This window comes from Taudactylus pleione, unplaced genomic scaffold (genome assembly GCF_031769625.1).
Source record: "Taudactylus pleione unplaced genomic scaffold, aTauple2 ptg000256l, whole genome shotgun sequence".
Classification (NCBI taxonomy): domain Eukaryota; kingdom Metazoa; phylum Chordata; class Amphibia; order Anura; family Myobatrachidae; genus Taudactylus; species Taudactylus pleione.
The window spans coordinates 14409581-14425236 of NW_028284658.1; the positions used below are offsets into that span (position 1 = coordinate 14409581).

General features: G+C 47.4%; 1 protein-coding gene across 3 annotated transcripts in view; it reads left to right on the forward strand.

Annotated features, from left to right (window-relative positions):
* The first annotated feature begins 234 nt into the window (after positions 1–234).
* RBL1 (RB transcriptional corepressor like 1) overlaps positions 235–15656 on the forward strand; it is a 170647-nt gene continuing 155225 nt past the window's right edge. For all 3 annotated transcript variants that reach the window (XM_088480668.1, XM_088480670.1, XM_088480669.1), the window contains exon 1: positions 235–521. In XM_088480668.1, the coding sequence (XP_088336794.1) occupies positions 351–521 (171 nt within the window). In that variant the 5' untranslated portion in view covers positions 235–350. The remainder of the gene's footprint in view (positions 522–15656) is intronic.

The window sequence follows — 15656 nt, forward strand, 5'->3', positions numbered from 1 at the left end:
TTTGATATCCATCCCCGGGTAGCACAGGACTGTACAGCGGCTGCAAACTAAATTTTCCTCCACTGGAATTTCCATGTTGCCCCTGATGTTGGCATCTCCTAGCCTCAGCCAGACTGGGAATATGTGACTGTCTCGGGGATACAACTCAGTATCATGAGCTTGGGAGTCACTGCGGCGGAATGATACCTCACATCACAGGCAGTAAGGAAGTGAGACTGTCCGCTTTTCGCGCCTTTTTGGTTGCGCAAGGTGTTATGGGAAAGAGAGCCCCGGCTTCTTCTTAGGGCAAAGAGAGCAGAGTTATTGCAGTAGGATTGACAGAGGCTGGGATCGGAGCAGACACTGCGGGGATGCAGAGGGATGACACTGACCCGGAGTCCTCTAACTCCTCAGATGGGGGCCCCGGAATGCGGGTGCGGGAGCAGCTGGAGGTTCTGTGCGGGGAGCTGAACCTGGACCAGGAGACAGGGGCGGAGACTTTGAGCAACTTCACCAAGACTTGGAGCACATACAGCCTGGAGGTGAGGGAGGTGTGGGGGCAGCACGGAGTGTGACACGGGGCTGCCGGAGAGACTGGGCACGGTGAGGGGAGCAGCCGCTACATGGGCTGGGGTCTTCCTGAGCTCTCCCTGTATACTGTATGACAGACGTAACATGCTGCACCAGGGAAGGTGCTCCTGCCCCTGGGAGGAGAGTTACTCAATGGTTGGTGCACCAGGCACCCTGGAGGCCACATGTGGACACTAATGTTACTAGGTTTACAGATGGGAGCTATGACTCCTGGGGATATGTTGTTAGGTTGGCTGTATTTCTATGTGGTTATGCTGGGGAATGGGATGGAGGGGACAACTACTTAGAAAAGTGCACTGCACGTACTCTAAGGGCTCAATCTTAATAGGTACGAGTTGGTTCCTACAAGCCGGTCACATGGTGCACTTGCAGTGATCTTATTGAGCGAAAAAATGTGGGTCCTTGGGACCCCTCACTTTAAAAAAATTTGGGGTTCTGCATGACTGTTTCTGGGTCTTATCATAATGTATGCCTTAGAGCTCCCCATTTTCCCCTCTCAGACCTCCCCACAAACCTCCTAAATGCATGTTTAATGGTGCATACACACGATCAGATTTTTCCTTCAGATATGAACGATAACGATTTAAAAATCGTTCAGTCGTTCATATCTGAAGGAAAATCGTTCATATCTGACATGCCTGAACGATGGACGATCAACGATGCGCGTTCCCGTTTGTCAGATAACGATATCTGACATCTGATGGGTTTGCAGTCAGACTTGGACGATTCCATTCATTTTAATGCAGTCAAAAATCGTTCAAATCGTTCAAAACTTTGGTAAAATCGTTTAATCGTTCAGTCGTTCATCTGACAAGTCTGACAAATCTGACCGTGTGTACGCTCCATAACACCTCCATAATCCATATGACTTGTCTGTTCACGTTCACAAAACCCATAGTGAACAAGCCATTAGGTACTAAGACATATTTATATCCCCAAAAAAGTACCACCCATATGTATGGAAGATTGCAGCAACTACCACAGATAGATATCTGCTCCCCAGTGTTCAATCGCAGAAGCATCCCCAATGCCGATTTTACTATAGGAGCCCCTGTCCTTGGATGTGAATAAATAATGCATGCCAGCAATACATAATAAATTATTGCCGCGATGAGCAGCGCTAATAAATTAGGATTGAGATCAAGGGGTCAATCCAATTATGTTCGAAGTGTGTGATGTGCCGTTTAAACGCTGGCACCGCATCTTGCACCCTTCGCTACCTGACCCGAGCCTGGATTTGCATAATTTTGCTTGGAGCCCTATGGGAGTGCGAGCAATATTAGGAGAATCCAGGCTGCCGTAAAGTGCGCCCACTGCTGCGATGACTCACATGCGAGATCATCGCAAAGTCCTGGTTATTGATCTGCCCCTGAGCATTCAATTATAAAACGTTTCTGAACACTTAACGAACAGGTTAAAGTTCAGAACATGGGGTACACTAACCTAACAAGGAAACTCATAATATAATCTAACATGTAAACTCTCTCTCTCATATATATATAGAAAAAAAGGGGGGTAGCACTCACCAGTCTTCTTAAAAACATCTCTTTATTGCATCTCAGTAAAAATGTTACAACATTTCAAAATCCAACGTTTCGGTCCATGCACAGGACCGAAACGTCGGATTTTGAAATGTTGTAGCATTTTTACTGAGATGCAATAAAGAGATGTTTTTAAGAAGACTGGTGAGTGCTACCCCCCCTTTTTTTCTACTTTTGCATGAAGAGGATTATTGTGATCCCATATGGGTGTTTCACCCCAGCAATTTATTATTGAAGACGAGAGAGTGGACCTATTTGGACTATATCTATATCTATATATATATATATATATATATATATATATAATATATATATCTCTCTATTTTTTTTTTTTTAATATCTCTATCCCTGATGAAAATGTTTTAATACAAACATTGAAACGGTGAATTCATGCTTCCTGTACTTTTATTACAATGAGTACTGCCTACGTCTCTGATATGTGTGTGTGTGTATGTATATATATATATATATATATATATATATATATATATATATATATAATAATTTTTTTTTTTTTTTCCATGATCTGAACTTTACCCTGGGACCATGTGATATTGCAATATACCATTGTATGCCACTGACATTGAGGCTTCTGTCCTCCAGAAATGGCACGTGAGACCGGCTCCCTGCTTCTCCCGGCTTGTGGGGGCGTGGAAGGTGGTCTCCACTCCATCGGTGGGGGCAGTGTAAAGGGTGGTGTGCTGTCCGAGACTTTAGCAGGATGCATTAGCAATCAAATTGCAAGCTCTCATTGATTTTTCAAAGGATATTGCAATTTTTTTTTGTGTACACCCCTCACACCAGGTGAAAACTGAACAAAAGTTTTTATTGTAAGGCTGAAAATGTCGGACACAGTGCAGAACCTCTGGTACGCCCCCTCCCAATGAATAATCATGCACTTGGAGGGGCTTAAACGGCATAATTTGTCATGTAATGTCCATTTACAGGTACGTTTCTCTAAACAGATAAATAATGGGTTAAATGATTTGGGACAGGTACATGGAGATGTTGTATTGATGGGCGAGGACTTTTTAAATTTGCAGATGAGTGGTTAGTGTTTGCTCCAACTTTTTATAAACTTTTATAAAAGCAATAAAAAGTGCACAAATCAGCCATTTGACACCTTTTAAATACTACCAGTACTTTTCTTATGGTCACTAATAGCCTTCTATATGGTCCTGCTATCTCATTTGTCAGTTTTGTGGAGTCCAGGATGGTTTCCCCACTTTTCATACACTTCTTCCTCGCCGCAACATCTGCAAATTGTCATTTTTGCATTGTTTCTAGCATATCTTGTAGGTGCATATTTCTCCTTCATCCACTAGGGGACACTGGAGTTTCTACAGTGGGGGTATAGATGTGGGATAACCGGGAGCTGGCACTTTAATAAATCTTAGTAGCAAGCTCCTCCCCCTCTATACCCCCCTACAGGTCAGTCTTAAGAAACTGTGCCCGAGGAGAGCTGGAAAATAAAATAATAGAGGAGAAGAGAAGCTAGAACATACATGCGAACATGCATGTTCTGTTACTGTTGGGGATAGCAGATGGGCATGTGGGAAAGTCTGAGGGGCATATGGGGAGTTTTAAAGCATAAATTATGATGGGACCCAGAAATGGTCAGGTAGAATCCCATTTTTTTTTTTTTAAAGTGGAGGGTCCCTGGGACCCACATATTTTGTCACTCGACGCAATCACTGCACATAACGGGAGAAAGTAAAGAGAGTTGTATTCATGCAATGATTGAAGCAAAGGAGGTTATGTAGATAGGGAACCATATATATAAGTTGCACATAGGACGATTTATGTATTTTACAATTTGTAGAGGCCTGGGGACCGTAGCTAGTAATTGTATAGCCAGGTTCTATGAGGCCGACATGGGTACTGTGGATATAAACAGTCAAATTGCATATTTTCTTGTAAGGTTAAAATAGATAATTGTAGAGCCTATATTGATGGTAATTGTGCATAACACTGTACACTGCATTATTTCATGGTGCATTCCTGCATGAGAAAAAAAAATATAATATACATAAGGTTGATATTACCAATGATAATCGATTGTGTACAGCAGTATACAATATATATTTGTATGGTGATAATTGGAGATCCCATATCGATGATAATCGATTGTGAGTAACAATATTACAGCATCCTAGTATGGTGTTTACCTACATAAAAAAAAAAAAATTACCGGATATACTCGAGTATAAGCCGAGTTTTTCAGCACAAAAAATGTGCTGAAAAAGTACCCCCTCGGCTTATACTCGAGTCAAGTTTAGCGCTGACTGGACGGCGTTCGGTCAGCGCTATACACTGCCAAACACACAGCCGCCGGAGCCGGCAGCTGCGTGTTTGGTGTAATCAGCAGCCGCTGAGAGTCTGACAGACTCTCAGCGGCTGCTGCTGCTCCCACTACGGGAGCCATCTTCCGGCTCCCGCAGTGGGTGATGGGAGACAAGTCGTCATGACGACGTCTCTCCCATGCAAAGCGGCCGGAGGAGGGGACAATGGCGGGAGTTTAAGGTAAGTGTTTATTTTTTTTTTATTCTTTTCACGTCTCTCTCTACTAGGGGGGGGGACTACAGGGGGCGATTACTACAGGGGGCACTACCAAGGTGCATTATCAGGGGGCGATTACTACAGGGGGCACTAAAAGGGGGGATTACCACTGGGGGAACTACCAGGGGAGGATTACTACAGGGGGCACTACCAGTGGGGGATTACTACAGGGGGTACTACCAGGAGGGGATTACTACTGGAGGCAGTGAAAGGGGGGATTACCACTGGGGGCACTACCAGGAGGGATTACTACTGGGGGCACAACCAGGGGGAATTACTACTGGGGGCACTACCAGCTGCTGCCATTTCCCACACTAGGCTTATACTCGAGTCAGTAAGTTTTCCCAGTTTTTTTGGGTAAAAGTAGGTACCTCTGCTTATATTTGGGTCGACTTATACTCGAGTATATACGGTAGGTAGATAATCGGAAAGGCCATACCGATGATAACTGATTGTGTTCAGACGTACAATATATAATCGTATGGTGATAATCTGAGATCCCATACTGATGGTGATCGGTTGCATGTAACCATTGTGACACAGTCAGGATAGAGGTCCCTCCTGGGGTAGATGGACTCCCTCGTTACACACACAGCAGACGTAGAAACAGGACACAAGTCTGGGGTTCTCGTACAAACTGGTCGGCGCCAGTCTTTATTGTGCCAAATGAATATAACAAATCATAAACCAAAATCCTAGCCCGTCTGGGCAATAACTAAACAGTAGGTACCCTCACTACCAGGACTTCCCCAGGTGTGAGACACTCCGCTACAACTGAACACAGCTTATATCAGCCAGTTCCAGCTATAAGCCCTAATGAGCCTGCTACCAGGCTGAAAGGCCCAAACCTAGAGTGGCCTGTGGATGGAGCCCTCCCTCTCCTCACATCCACACTCCCAGGACCCAAACCGGCTTTTCCAAAAGCCGATACTCTGGTCTGCTTACAAAACAGACTTCTTCCTGGGGTTTTTTAGAACACATAGGCCAAAAACCTAGGACAAATGTACCTGCCATTGACCACTTTACCAGTGCTTCTATCACACCATGTATACTGCATCATTGTATGGTGCTTGCTGCAGGGTCTGGATTCCTCTCGTCGCAAAAGCTCCTCTTCAGAGCATAAGGCTGAAAATAATTAAGACTTGCGGAGAGCAGTGCAGGGGATCCCTCCCCAGCCCCCTGAAAAACAATCATGATCTTTAGCCTAAGACCTGCATGGAAAATTATCTACACAATGGTGAAAACGGCATCACAATCGGTGGTTTTGGAGTTTATCGAATCAGACATTCTCATTTATAAGATGTATAGATGTAAATAGTGATTCAATTTGAACTCCTTGCTTTACACAAGAGAATTCGACATCTATCTCTACATTGCTACCTTTCTCAGTATTTTATCCTCTTAGCATGTTCTTGTGCTTTATCCCCTATGCTTCAGTAGGTACTGGAGGATTCCAACAGTGTTCAGTAATTCTGACTTTTAATTCTTTTCATTTTATTAAGTTTATTGCGTGGCCATTTACTATTTTACCATTTACAGACACCATAGATGACATGAAATACTTTATAATTTAGTATTTTATATTTTTAGTGGTTATCCTAATCCAAGAAATAAAGTTACAAAAGCCTCCTATAATCCCTCTCTCCTGTTGCCTGTTCCCATCTTCAGTGTTCTCCCCAGGCTGATTTTTGCAGGTGCACCACCAGGCAAGAATCAGCCTACCACCCAGCACTTTGGGAGCCCACAAGTGGGGACAGTTTCTGGGAGCTGTATAAAAAGGACCAGATCCTACAGGCTTTGCCGTTTTTTCGTAATCAGACGAAGAAGAGAATTAATATATAAAATGTTATTTCAAGTTTAAATCATTATAAGGTCAGGGTTTCAAACATTTTATAATTGCGAAGGCCCCCCCCCCGGCTACTTCTTGATGCCATCCGGCTGGGAGAATTTTCTGGGGAGAACACTGCATCTTGCCCATCTCTTCAATCTTTCCCTCTCATCAAGAACTCAAGCATGCCCTTTTCTTCCCCATCCTTGAGCAGATTTTCTACAACTACCTTACCACCTTTATTTTCCTCTCACTCACTGCTTGACCTGTTTCAGTCTGGTTTTTCGTCCTCTCCACTCCACGGAAATTACCTTCACTAACGTCAGCACTGATCATCCTGCTGCTGTATCCAAGGGACACTACTATCTGCTCATTCTCCTTGATCTCTCTGCTTCTTTTGATATTGTGAACATCCCTTCACTCTCTTGGACAGCCCACTCTTGGCTGTCGTCCTACCTTTTTGACTGTTGGTTCGGTTTCCTTCCATGACTCCACTTCTCCTCCCACTCCCAGTAGGTTTCCCCCAAAGTACTGTTGTTGTTATTGTTATTATTATTTATATGGCGCCACAAATGTTCCGCAGCGCCTTACAAAGTACATAAACAAGTTGTAGACAAGCGACTTACAGAACAATACACTACAGGACCAGGACATGGATAATATATATTGCTACATTAGTGACCATAACACCCGGATAAGCAACAGAGCATAAGCAACCAAGTGTTAGGTGCCCTAGTGGTGAGTTAGAAGTAGATGAAACTAAAGTAGGGAAAAGCACAAGAGGGTAGAGGGCCCTGCTCGTGAGAGCTTACATTCTTTAAGGGAGGGGAAGACAAACGGGTGACACAGATGGGGTAGATGGGGAGGAAGGAGCATGTAGCAGGGAGTTAGAATGATAGCTGGAAGGCTTTGATGAAGTACTCCCTTTATAGATGCTCTTTAGGTGAGCTCATCAGCTCCTTTGGCCTCCAATATCTTCTCTATGCTGATACTCACATTTACCGGTCTAGAGACTGGTCAGAGTGGCCATGCTGACCCGTGTCCACCGTCAAGCGCCAACAATGGGCACATGAACAACAAAGCGCCAACAATGGGCACATGAACAACAAAGCGCCAACAATGGGCACATGAACATCAGACCTTGACCATGGAGTAATGTAAGAGAGTTGCTTGTTCTGAAGACTCACATTTTCTATTACATCATGTGGATGGCCTGGTGCAGGACTGTCATTTGTCTGGGAAAGATATGGCACCAGGATACGCTATAGGAAGAAGGCAAGCAGGTGGAGGCAGTTTGATGCTCTGGGTAAAGCTGTTGGGAGCCCTTGGGTCCTGACATTCATGTGGATGTTACTTTGACACGTACCATCTACCTAAACATTATTGTAAACCAAGTACACCCCTTCATGGCAACAGTAATCCCTGATGGCAGTGGCCTCATTCAGCAAGTTAATGAGCCCTGGCACACTGTAAAAATTGTTCAGGAATGGTTTGAAGAATATGACGAAGCGTTCAAGGTGTTGACTTGGCCTCCAAATTCCTAATATCTGTATCCAATCAAGCATTTGTAGCATGTGCTGAAAAAAGTGTTGCATGGAGGCCGCACATTGCAATTTACAGGACTTAAAGGATCTGCTGATAATGCCTTTGTAACAGATACTACAGGACACTTTTTCAGAGGTTTTGTGGAGTCCATCCCTCGAGCAGTCTGAGCTATTTTGGTGGCACGAGGGGGACCTATACAATAGCCACAATAGTTATAACTCTCGCCCTAGGACTGCAGATCTGTCTTACTCCTAGGTACGCCCAACCTATATCATTTAGAACAAGAATAAATATATATATTTTTTTGAGTAATACGCAAGCGCTGTCTGGATAAACGTGGAGTATACAATCAATTAGACTTAAGTCTACTCTACGTTTATCCAGACAGTGATTGTGTAAGTTTTTATTCTTGGACATATACAATATTTGGCAGGGGGTTTTATGGCTGATGGGTGTATATACACTTCAGGAATTTGAGTAGCCTTACAGCTTGACCTAATTGCATATTTGTACTTATCCCACTTCCCAAACTACAGTTTAGTGTGGACTCTAATGCAGGGTAAAAAAAAGCATAAATAATTCTGTTAACTTTTAATAAAAAATGCCAGTCAGCATGATGCTGTTCGGTTGAGTCATCTGAATTGACACTATGTAGAAACTTGTAATATCCATTCATTGGGCAATATGATGACCATTTAAAGTGACAACTGCAGTGATCGCACTTACGCGCTGTAACTCTTCCTTTATCCCTTAAATTACGGTTGAGGACCCACTTTCACAAAAGTGAGGGTCCCAGTGGATGCGCTTTGCAACCAATGATGGCTGAGATGCTGTTAATGCCCATCCCCTTACTGGTGTGACAAACTATACCCGACCCCTTACCAGTTACTGGTGAGTCACACTATGCAGTGTTCCCAGAATTTTTTTCCAGCCGGTGGAATGAAAAAGTAGCCAGGTGGGGGCCTTCACAGTTATGTGCGCGCTGGGAAAAGGGGTATCTCCCTTACCAATCCAGCCCAACAGGTCTCAGGCTGCTCCCCCACTGGCTCTCAGTCAAAAGTGCCCATTATACAGTGACCCCTGTAGTTTTCCCCTTTATGCATTGCTCCCTGTAGCTTAGCTTTGCCCTTATGCAGTGCCCCCAGGCTGAAGTAGTGCCGCCCGGCTGGTCCCTTATGCGGTGCCCCCCGGCTGGTCCCTTATGCGGTGCCCCCCGGCTGGTCCCTTATGCGGTGCCCGCAGGCTGGCCCCTTATGCAGTGCCCCCAGGTTTAAATAGTGTCCCTTATGCAGTTTCCCCAGGTTTAAATAGTGCCCCTATGCAGTGCCCCCAGGCTGGCCCCTTATGCAGTGCCCCAGGTTTAAATGGTGCCTCTATGCAGTGCCCCCAGGCTGGCCCCTTATGCAGTGCCCCAGGTTTAAGTAGTGTCCCTTATGCAGTGCCCACAGGTTTAAATAGTGTCCCTTATGCAGTGCCCCCAGGCTTAAATAGTGCCCTTTAGGCAGTGCCCCCAGACTGGTCCTGGCCCCAGCCCAGAACTTACCTTTACTTGCTGGCCGCTCGCGCTCCCACTCCCGTTGCCTCGCGCTGACTGGATCTAACTAGATCCAGCAGGCGCGCGGGTAGGCTCCTCACGTCGTGGGTGACGTCATGACATCACCCGCGCAGTGCATCACTGGGAATGCTTGCCTCTGAAGCGATCGGGGGCTTCTTTAGCCTCCAGTCACTTCAGAGGCCAGCGTTACACAGCGGGGGAAAGTGCTGGGCGATGCGCCCGCAGAAAACATCCTGGGGAGAACACTGCTATGCCTGACCCTTAACTAGTGAGTATACTACCTCTGCCCAACCTGTTACTGGTGGGTCACACAGGAGCTGGCCCCCTATCATCAACACCGGCGGCATCTGCTTCATGACTGCTATACCATACCTTCCAACTGTTCCAATTTCAGCAGGACAGTCCCGCTTTTTCGGCACTGCCCCACCCCAGACTGCAGTGTCCCTAGTGGACATGAGGCCCCTTCCCCTTTCATGCCATTGGCCTGCAACAGGATAACCAAATGTTGGGAGGTATAGCTACCAGATTTATAGTATTTTTGAGTCTTTGTTGACATTAGAAACAGGTGCAGCCCGCTCTACTTCCATTGTTTATTTTCCCTGGAGCTGCTGCTCACATAGGGCCTGCTCGCAAGTGGGTCGATGGTGGGGCATTGCACATAAATTCACTCGCTCCGAGGCTCGCTACAAACGGGGAGGCTGTTGATGTTGATCGACAGCTCGCCCCGTTTTGTAGGCGGGGAGGGGGGGGGGGTGGCTGGACAAACTGAGGCGATCCTGAAGGAAATCCTGCCGTTTGTGAGCGGTCCTTCTGACATCACCAGTGATGTCAGTAGTGAGCTTCTGGCTCTATTAGGGCTGGGGCTTGCGGCAGACGAAACCCTACCACAAGGGTCTCGTCGCAAGCCCGATGGTCGCGACCATCACCTGACCGCTCGCAAAAGCTGTGGGTAGTCACCCACAGCTTAGTGTGTGGCCAGAAGGCCGGACACATGAAAAAAAAAAAAAAACGCCTTTCAGACCTTCGAGCCTCCGGCAACGAGCGGGTCTGAATCGGGGCCATAGTCAGGTTATCTATTTCCATCTATACATTACTGATAATTCACAATCTTGCACCCAGAATTATTTTTCTTTTGCTAATATATGCTATATGCATTTTAGCACCATAAAACGTGTATGTAATATATATACACTTAGTGTTCACTCTAGCTCCGGCGGCAGGCAGGGTGCCGGAGCTAGAGAGGGCAACTTTGTGCGCGCGGTCGAAAAGGGGGCGTGTCTAAGACGCGTCCCTTTTTCATCATACTTGGGGGACATGCCGGGCAGCCCCCAAGCGCTGCAGACAGGGAGAACAGATGCCGGGCGCATGCGCCCGGCGTCTATTCTCCGGCGGTGACTGGGCCACCGCACATTTCTCCACCCGCGGGACACTGCGTCCCGTGGGTGAAGACTGCACCCGCAGCCTGTGAGGGCAGGGTGCTTTTTGCCCTCCTTCTGGAGGGCAGGGTGCTTTTTGCCCTCTAGAAGGAGGGCAGGGTGCTGCACCCTGCTAAAACAGCCTAGCAGGAACGCTATACACTAGACACTTTGTCCTTTTTTCTTTATTTTACATCACTTCACTCCTACCTGCAGTTCTCAGAGGATAACATACAGAGCCATTTTAGTCACTAATCTATTTTCTTCCCTTAAGACTCTTATCCTTATGTCTGATATATGCGGGGCTTTGTAATTTGCATTTAAAGGACTTTATGGGAAGGTTTCTTGCCATCTGGGGAAGATTTCGGATTACACTCAATACCAGTGATCTCCAACCTTAATTGTGGTGGGAGCTATTTGAGAAAAATTAGAAGTTTTGAAGAGCCACATTTTATTTTTGAAAGCTAAAACATACTTGCCTACCCTCCCGATTTGGTTGGGAGCCTCCCGAAAATCGGGTGCCGCTCCCGACCTCCCGGGAAGGCAGTCAATCCACCCGGCTGCCACCCACCCCTCCTATCCCCCCCCCCCGCAAATACCTTTGAACCCCCCGCAGTGGGGGAGTGGTGACGCGATTCACGCTGAATCGTGTCATTTTGGCCCCGCCCCCTACTTCACAAGGCATTGTGAAGCGGGGCCTAAATGACGCGATCGCGTGGCTCTGCCCACAAATACTCGTAGTCTGGCCGCTCCGCCTCCTTGTTCTGGCCACGCCCCCCTGTCATGCCGATCTGACTGCTCCCTCCCGGAAGGGGCAGCCAGAAAGTCGGCAAGCCTGAGCTAAAATCTGCCTAATAACCAAATTTGTCATAGAAACACAACAATGCATTTTTTAATACAGAGATAAAGTGAATGGAGATAAAGTGCCAGTCAATCAGCTCCTAACTGCGATTTCTCTTTCATCCACTAGGGGACACTGGAGGTGCTTACGCTGGGGTATAGAGGCGTGGATAACTGGAGCCGGCACTTTAAATAATTTAGAAGTGTGAAGCTCCTCCCCCTCTATGCCCCATCAGCCCTCAGTTTAGAAAATGTGCCTCATGGAGCTGGTCAGAATCTGCTGTGATCCAGCAGCACATATGTTTATTATTTTCTTTTATTTAGGTTAATTTATTTTTGTACACTTTTTACACTACATTAGGTACCCTTCGCCACCTCTCTAAAGGTGGGGTCCGGGTACCTGGCGCCCTGTCCTTATAGAAGGCAGGAAGGAGTGCACAGCGCTTATATGAAAAGCACTGACCGCTCCTTACCGCCACAGTACATTCTCAACATGGAAGAAGGAGAAGTGCTGAAGCTGCAGAGAGACTCCATCGGGGACCACGCAATGAGTAACACCTGCGCATCCCCCGGCTCCCAGCCCCGCCGCTGCCCAGCGGTTTTACATAATTAGAATGCTGGGCAGCTAATGCAGAGCACTATGCTCTCCCACCTCCCGCTGGTAAGCGCGGCACCCGGCTCAGCCTGGTGCGGGGCAGCTGATAAAGTGCACTACAAGCGCGACTCCCTCTCCCTGCTGTTCAGTAGCGCGGGGCACGGGATAAGTGCGCTACAGGCGCGACCAGGCGCCTGCTCTCCCTCCTACCCGCCGGGCTCTCCCTCTCCCCGCTGTTACACGCGGGGCAGCTGACAGGCGCCTGCTCTCCCTCCTTCCGCCCTGCTCTCCCTGCTGTTACACGCGGGGCAGAGAGGCGGTAAAGCGGTGCGCTGTACACGCAGTGTGGCGCACCTGGGGGTGGTTAATGGCCACAGAAGCAATCTTGGGCATAAAGGGGGCGGAGCTTAAAGGCAGCGCGGGTCTCTATGCGGCAAGCGGCTGTATACAGCAGGGCTGCCGCTCTTCATTACACAGCAGCTCATACTGCATCTCTATATAGGAGATTGCAGTGTAAGACACAGAAGGCTGGATTCTCCTGCTGCCATTCCTGTGCTGCAGGACAAGTACATCCCCTGATTACATCCCTGGTAAATAGGCTGTAAGTAACTGGGGTGTAAGTGCAGGGGAATCTGATCTGTTGGAGGGGGGTTTCTCCTCTGTGTCCCACAGCCGCCTTGTTTTATCTTGTCTGTGTCTTTTCTGTTTTATGCTGTGTTTCTCTGAGTGACTGTGTGTACCATGTCCAACAGAACCAAGGCTTCTCAAAGGCTGTTTGTCTGTTCCAAATGTAACAACAAGCCACATGCCACTGGTTCCACATTATGTGATGCTTGTATAACAACGGATTCACAGATGGAGATTACTACCTCTCCTGCTCCGCCATGGGTCACTGACATGGTAGGAGTTATGTCAAATTTAACATCGGAGTTGGCTGAGGCGTGCAGGTCTCAACCTCCCTGGGTAGCTGACTTAACCAAGTCTCTAGACACCCTGGTTCAGATGATGGGTACAGCGGTGCTCCACTTCCTACCAAAGCCCGTCTCAAAAGCGTACTCTAATGACTGTTCTACAGTCAGAAGAGTCGGACGAAGATTTCGTCGCCACAGAGGATACCGTAGAGTGTGAATTGCAGGAAGTTTTACAAGAAATTAACAGGACCTGGAAACAATTCCAAATTTCAAGACCTGGGTTCAGATCCCACGTCCACTGACTAATGTGTATCCAGAGATGGTGCAGAGGGTAAAGCACCTGTTCTGCATCTGGGCGTAGTTTTCCGTCTAGCTTCCCTTTTCCAACATCCATGATGGAGAAGTTGGTAACTCCTCCTCCTGTAGATGTCTTTTTCCCGTCTCCCTAAGAAAACAGCACTTCCGGTGCCGGGAGCTACTGTTTTAAAGGACACTTCGGATCGTAAGTTGGAGACAACACTAAGATCTATATATACCACAACGGGAGCTCAACTTAGGGCCTGATTCAGAGCCGCTCGTAAGCGGCCGCTCGTTCGCTCCGAGCGATGTTTGCCCAACTGCGCATGCGTACGGAACGTAATACGCATGCGCGAACAAGTCAGTGCGGCCGAAAATCGTTTGTTCGCTAAATAGCGAAAGCCTGCTAATATGAGTGACAGGAGGAGGCGTATGTGGGTGGTAACAGGGGAAGGTGCTTGAAAACGGGGAGTGGAGATCAGAACGCAGGGGTGCTTAAAGGTCAAAACGGGCGTTTTATGGGTGTGCATAATTAATACAGCAACGTCACTGACCACGGCACTGGGTTATTTTATAGCCAGAACTGCTCGCAAATTTGTGGTAGCAAAAACCAACCACAAAAATAGCGAGCAGTTCATACGCTGGTCGATGTACTCGATTAATCGAATAAATAGCGGACATGACGTAGGATGCGAGCGGCCAGGGGGCGTATTTTTCCAAAAAACGACCGCAAGTTTTGTTCGCTCGTTCAGACATAGAGGCGTGAACAGACCGCAAAGAGCGAACGGTTCATTTGAATAGCCGCCCCTATTTTCTGGACGAGCGAGCGCTAATTGCGGCCGGCTCTGAATCAGGCCCTTAGTCCTAACCTTGTTACCGCCGGGGTTAACAAGGCTGTGGTTTGCTGGGCTGACCAGCTGATTTCAGGTTTGGACTCTGGTACTTCCAGAGCAGAATTACATCTATTAGCAGAACACATCCGTGAGTCTGCAGTTTACTTGGGAGAAGCTTCAAAGGATATTAGTCAGATTAGTGCTCGCACGCAGAGCTCTGTGGCTGCGCGTTTGGCAGGCGGACGCAGAGTCCAAGCGTGCGGTTGAGGGTTTACCATTCACGGGTGACATGCTTTTTGGCCCGGAATTGGACAAGTGGATATCCCAAGCCACGGGGCGGTAAGTTCTCTTTCATCCCGTCTACTGCTCCAGTTCCCAGAAGACCTTATTCCTTTTGAGCCCCTAATTCCTTTCATGGTAGAGCCAGAGGTGCTCCTACGCAACCGAGAGGAGGTAGAGGTCGTCCACACACTGTTGCACGTAGACCAGAGCCTAAACCAGCTGAGAAACAGGTGGCATGACGGTTTTCCGTCCCACCTGGGGTCTCCTTCGGTGGGAGCCCACTTGCAAGAATTTCAAGTTCTACAGGAGGCTATCAGGTCTCTAGTAGTGTCATCTGTGTTAGTTCCGGTTCCGGAGCACCAGCGAGGTATGGGGTTTTACTCAAGCCTGTTTGTAGTGCCCAGACCGGAGGGTGCGGTCATGGCCATCTTGAACCTCAAGTCCTTAAACCTGTATCTAAAGATGTGTCGTTTCAAAATGGAATCTCTGCAGTCCGTTGTTGCGAGCTTGGAACCAGGGGAGTTCCTATTATCCCTGGATATCAGGGATACTTATCTCCATTTTCCCATGGGAACCACACCAAGCTTTTCTGCATTTTGCCATATTGAAAGATCATATCCTCGGCTCCCCGCATATTCAACAAACTCATAGCAGTCATGGTCGCTCTCCTTCGGTCATCAGGAGTGAATATAATCCATTATTTGGACGATCTGTTGCTTCAGTATCTCTTCTATCAGATCAAGCACAGCTGGTCCTCAGACCAAAGAAGGTGTCAATGCTTCTTTGTCTGCGTCTCTTAGGAAAGATGGTAGCTGCTTTAGAGACACTACAGTTCGGCTGGTTTCACTCCAGGGGTCAGGGTCTCATCTGCTTCTACAACGACAG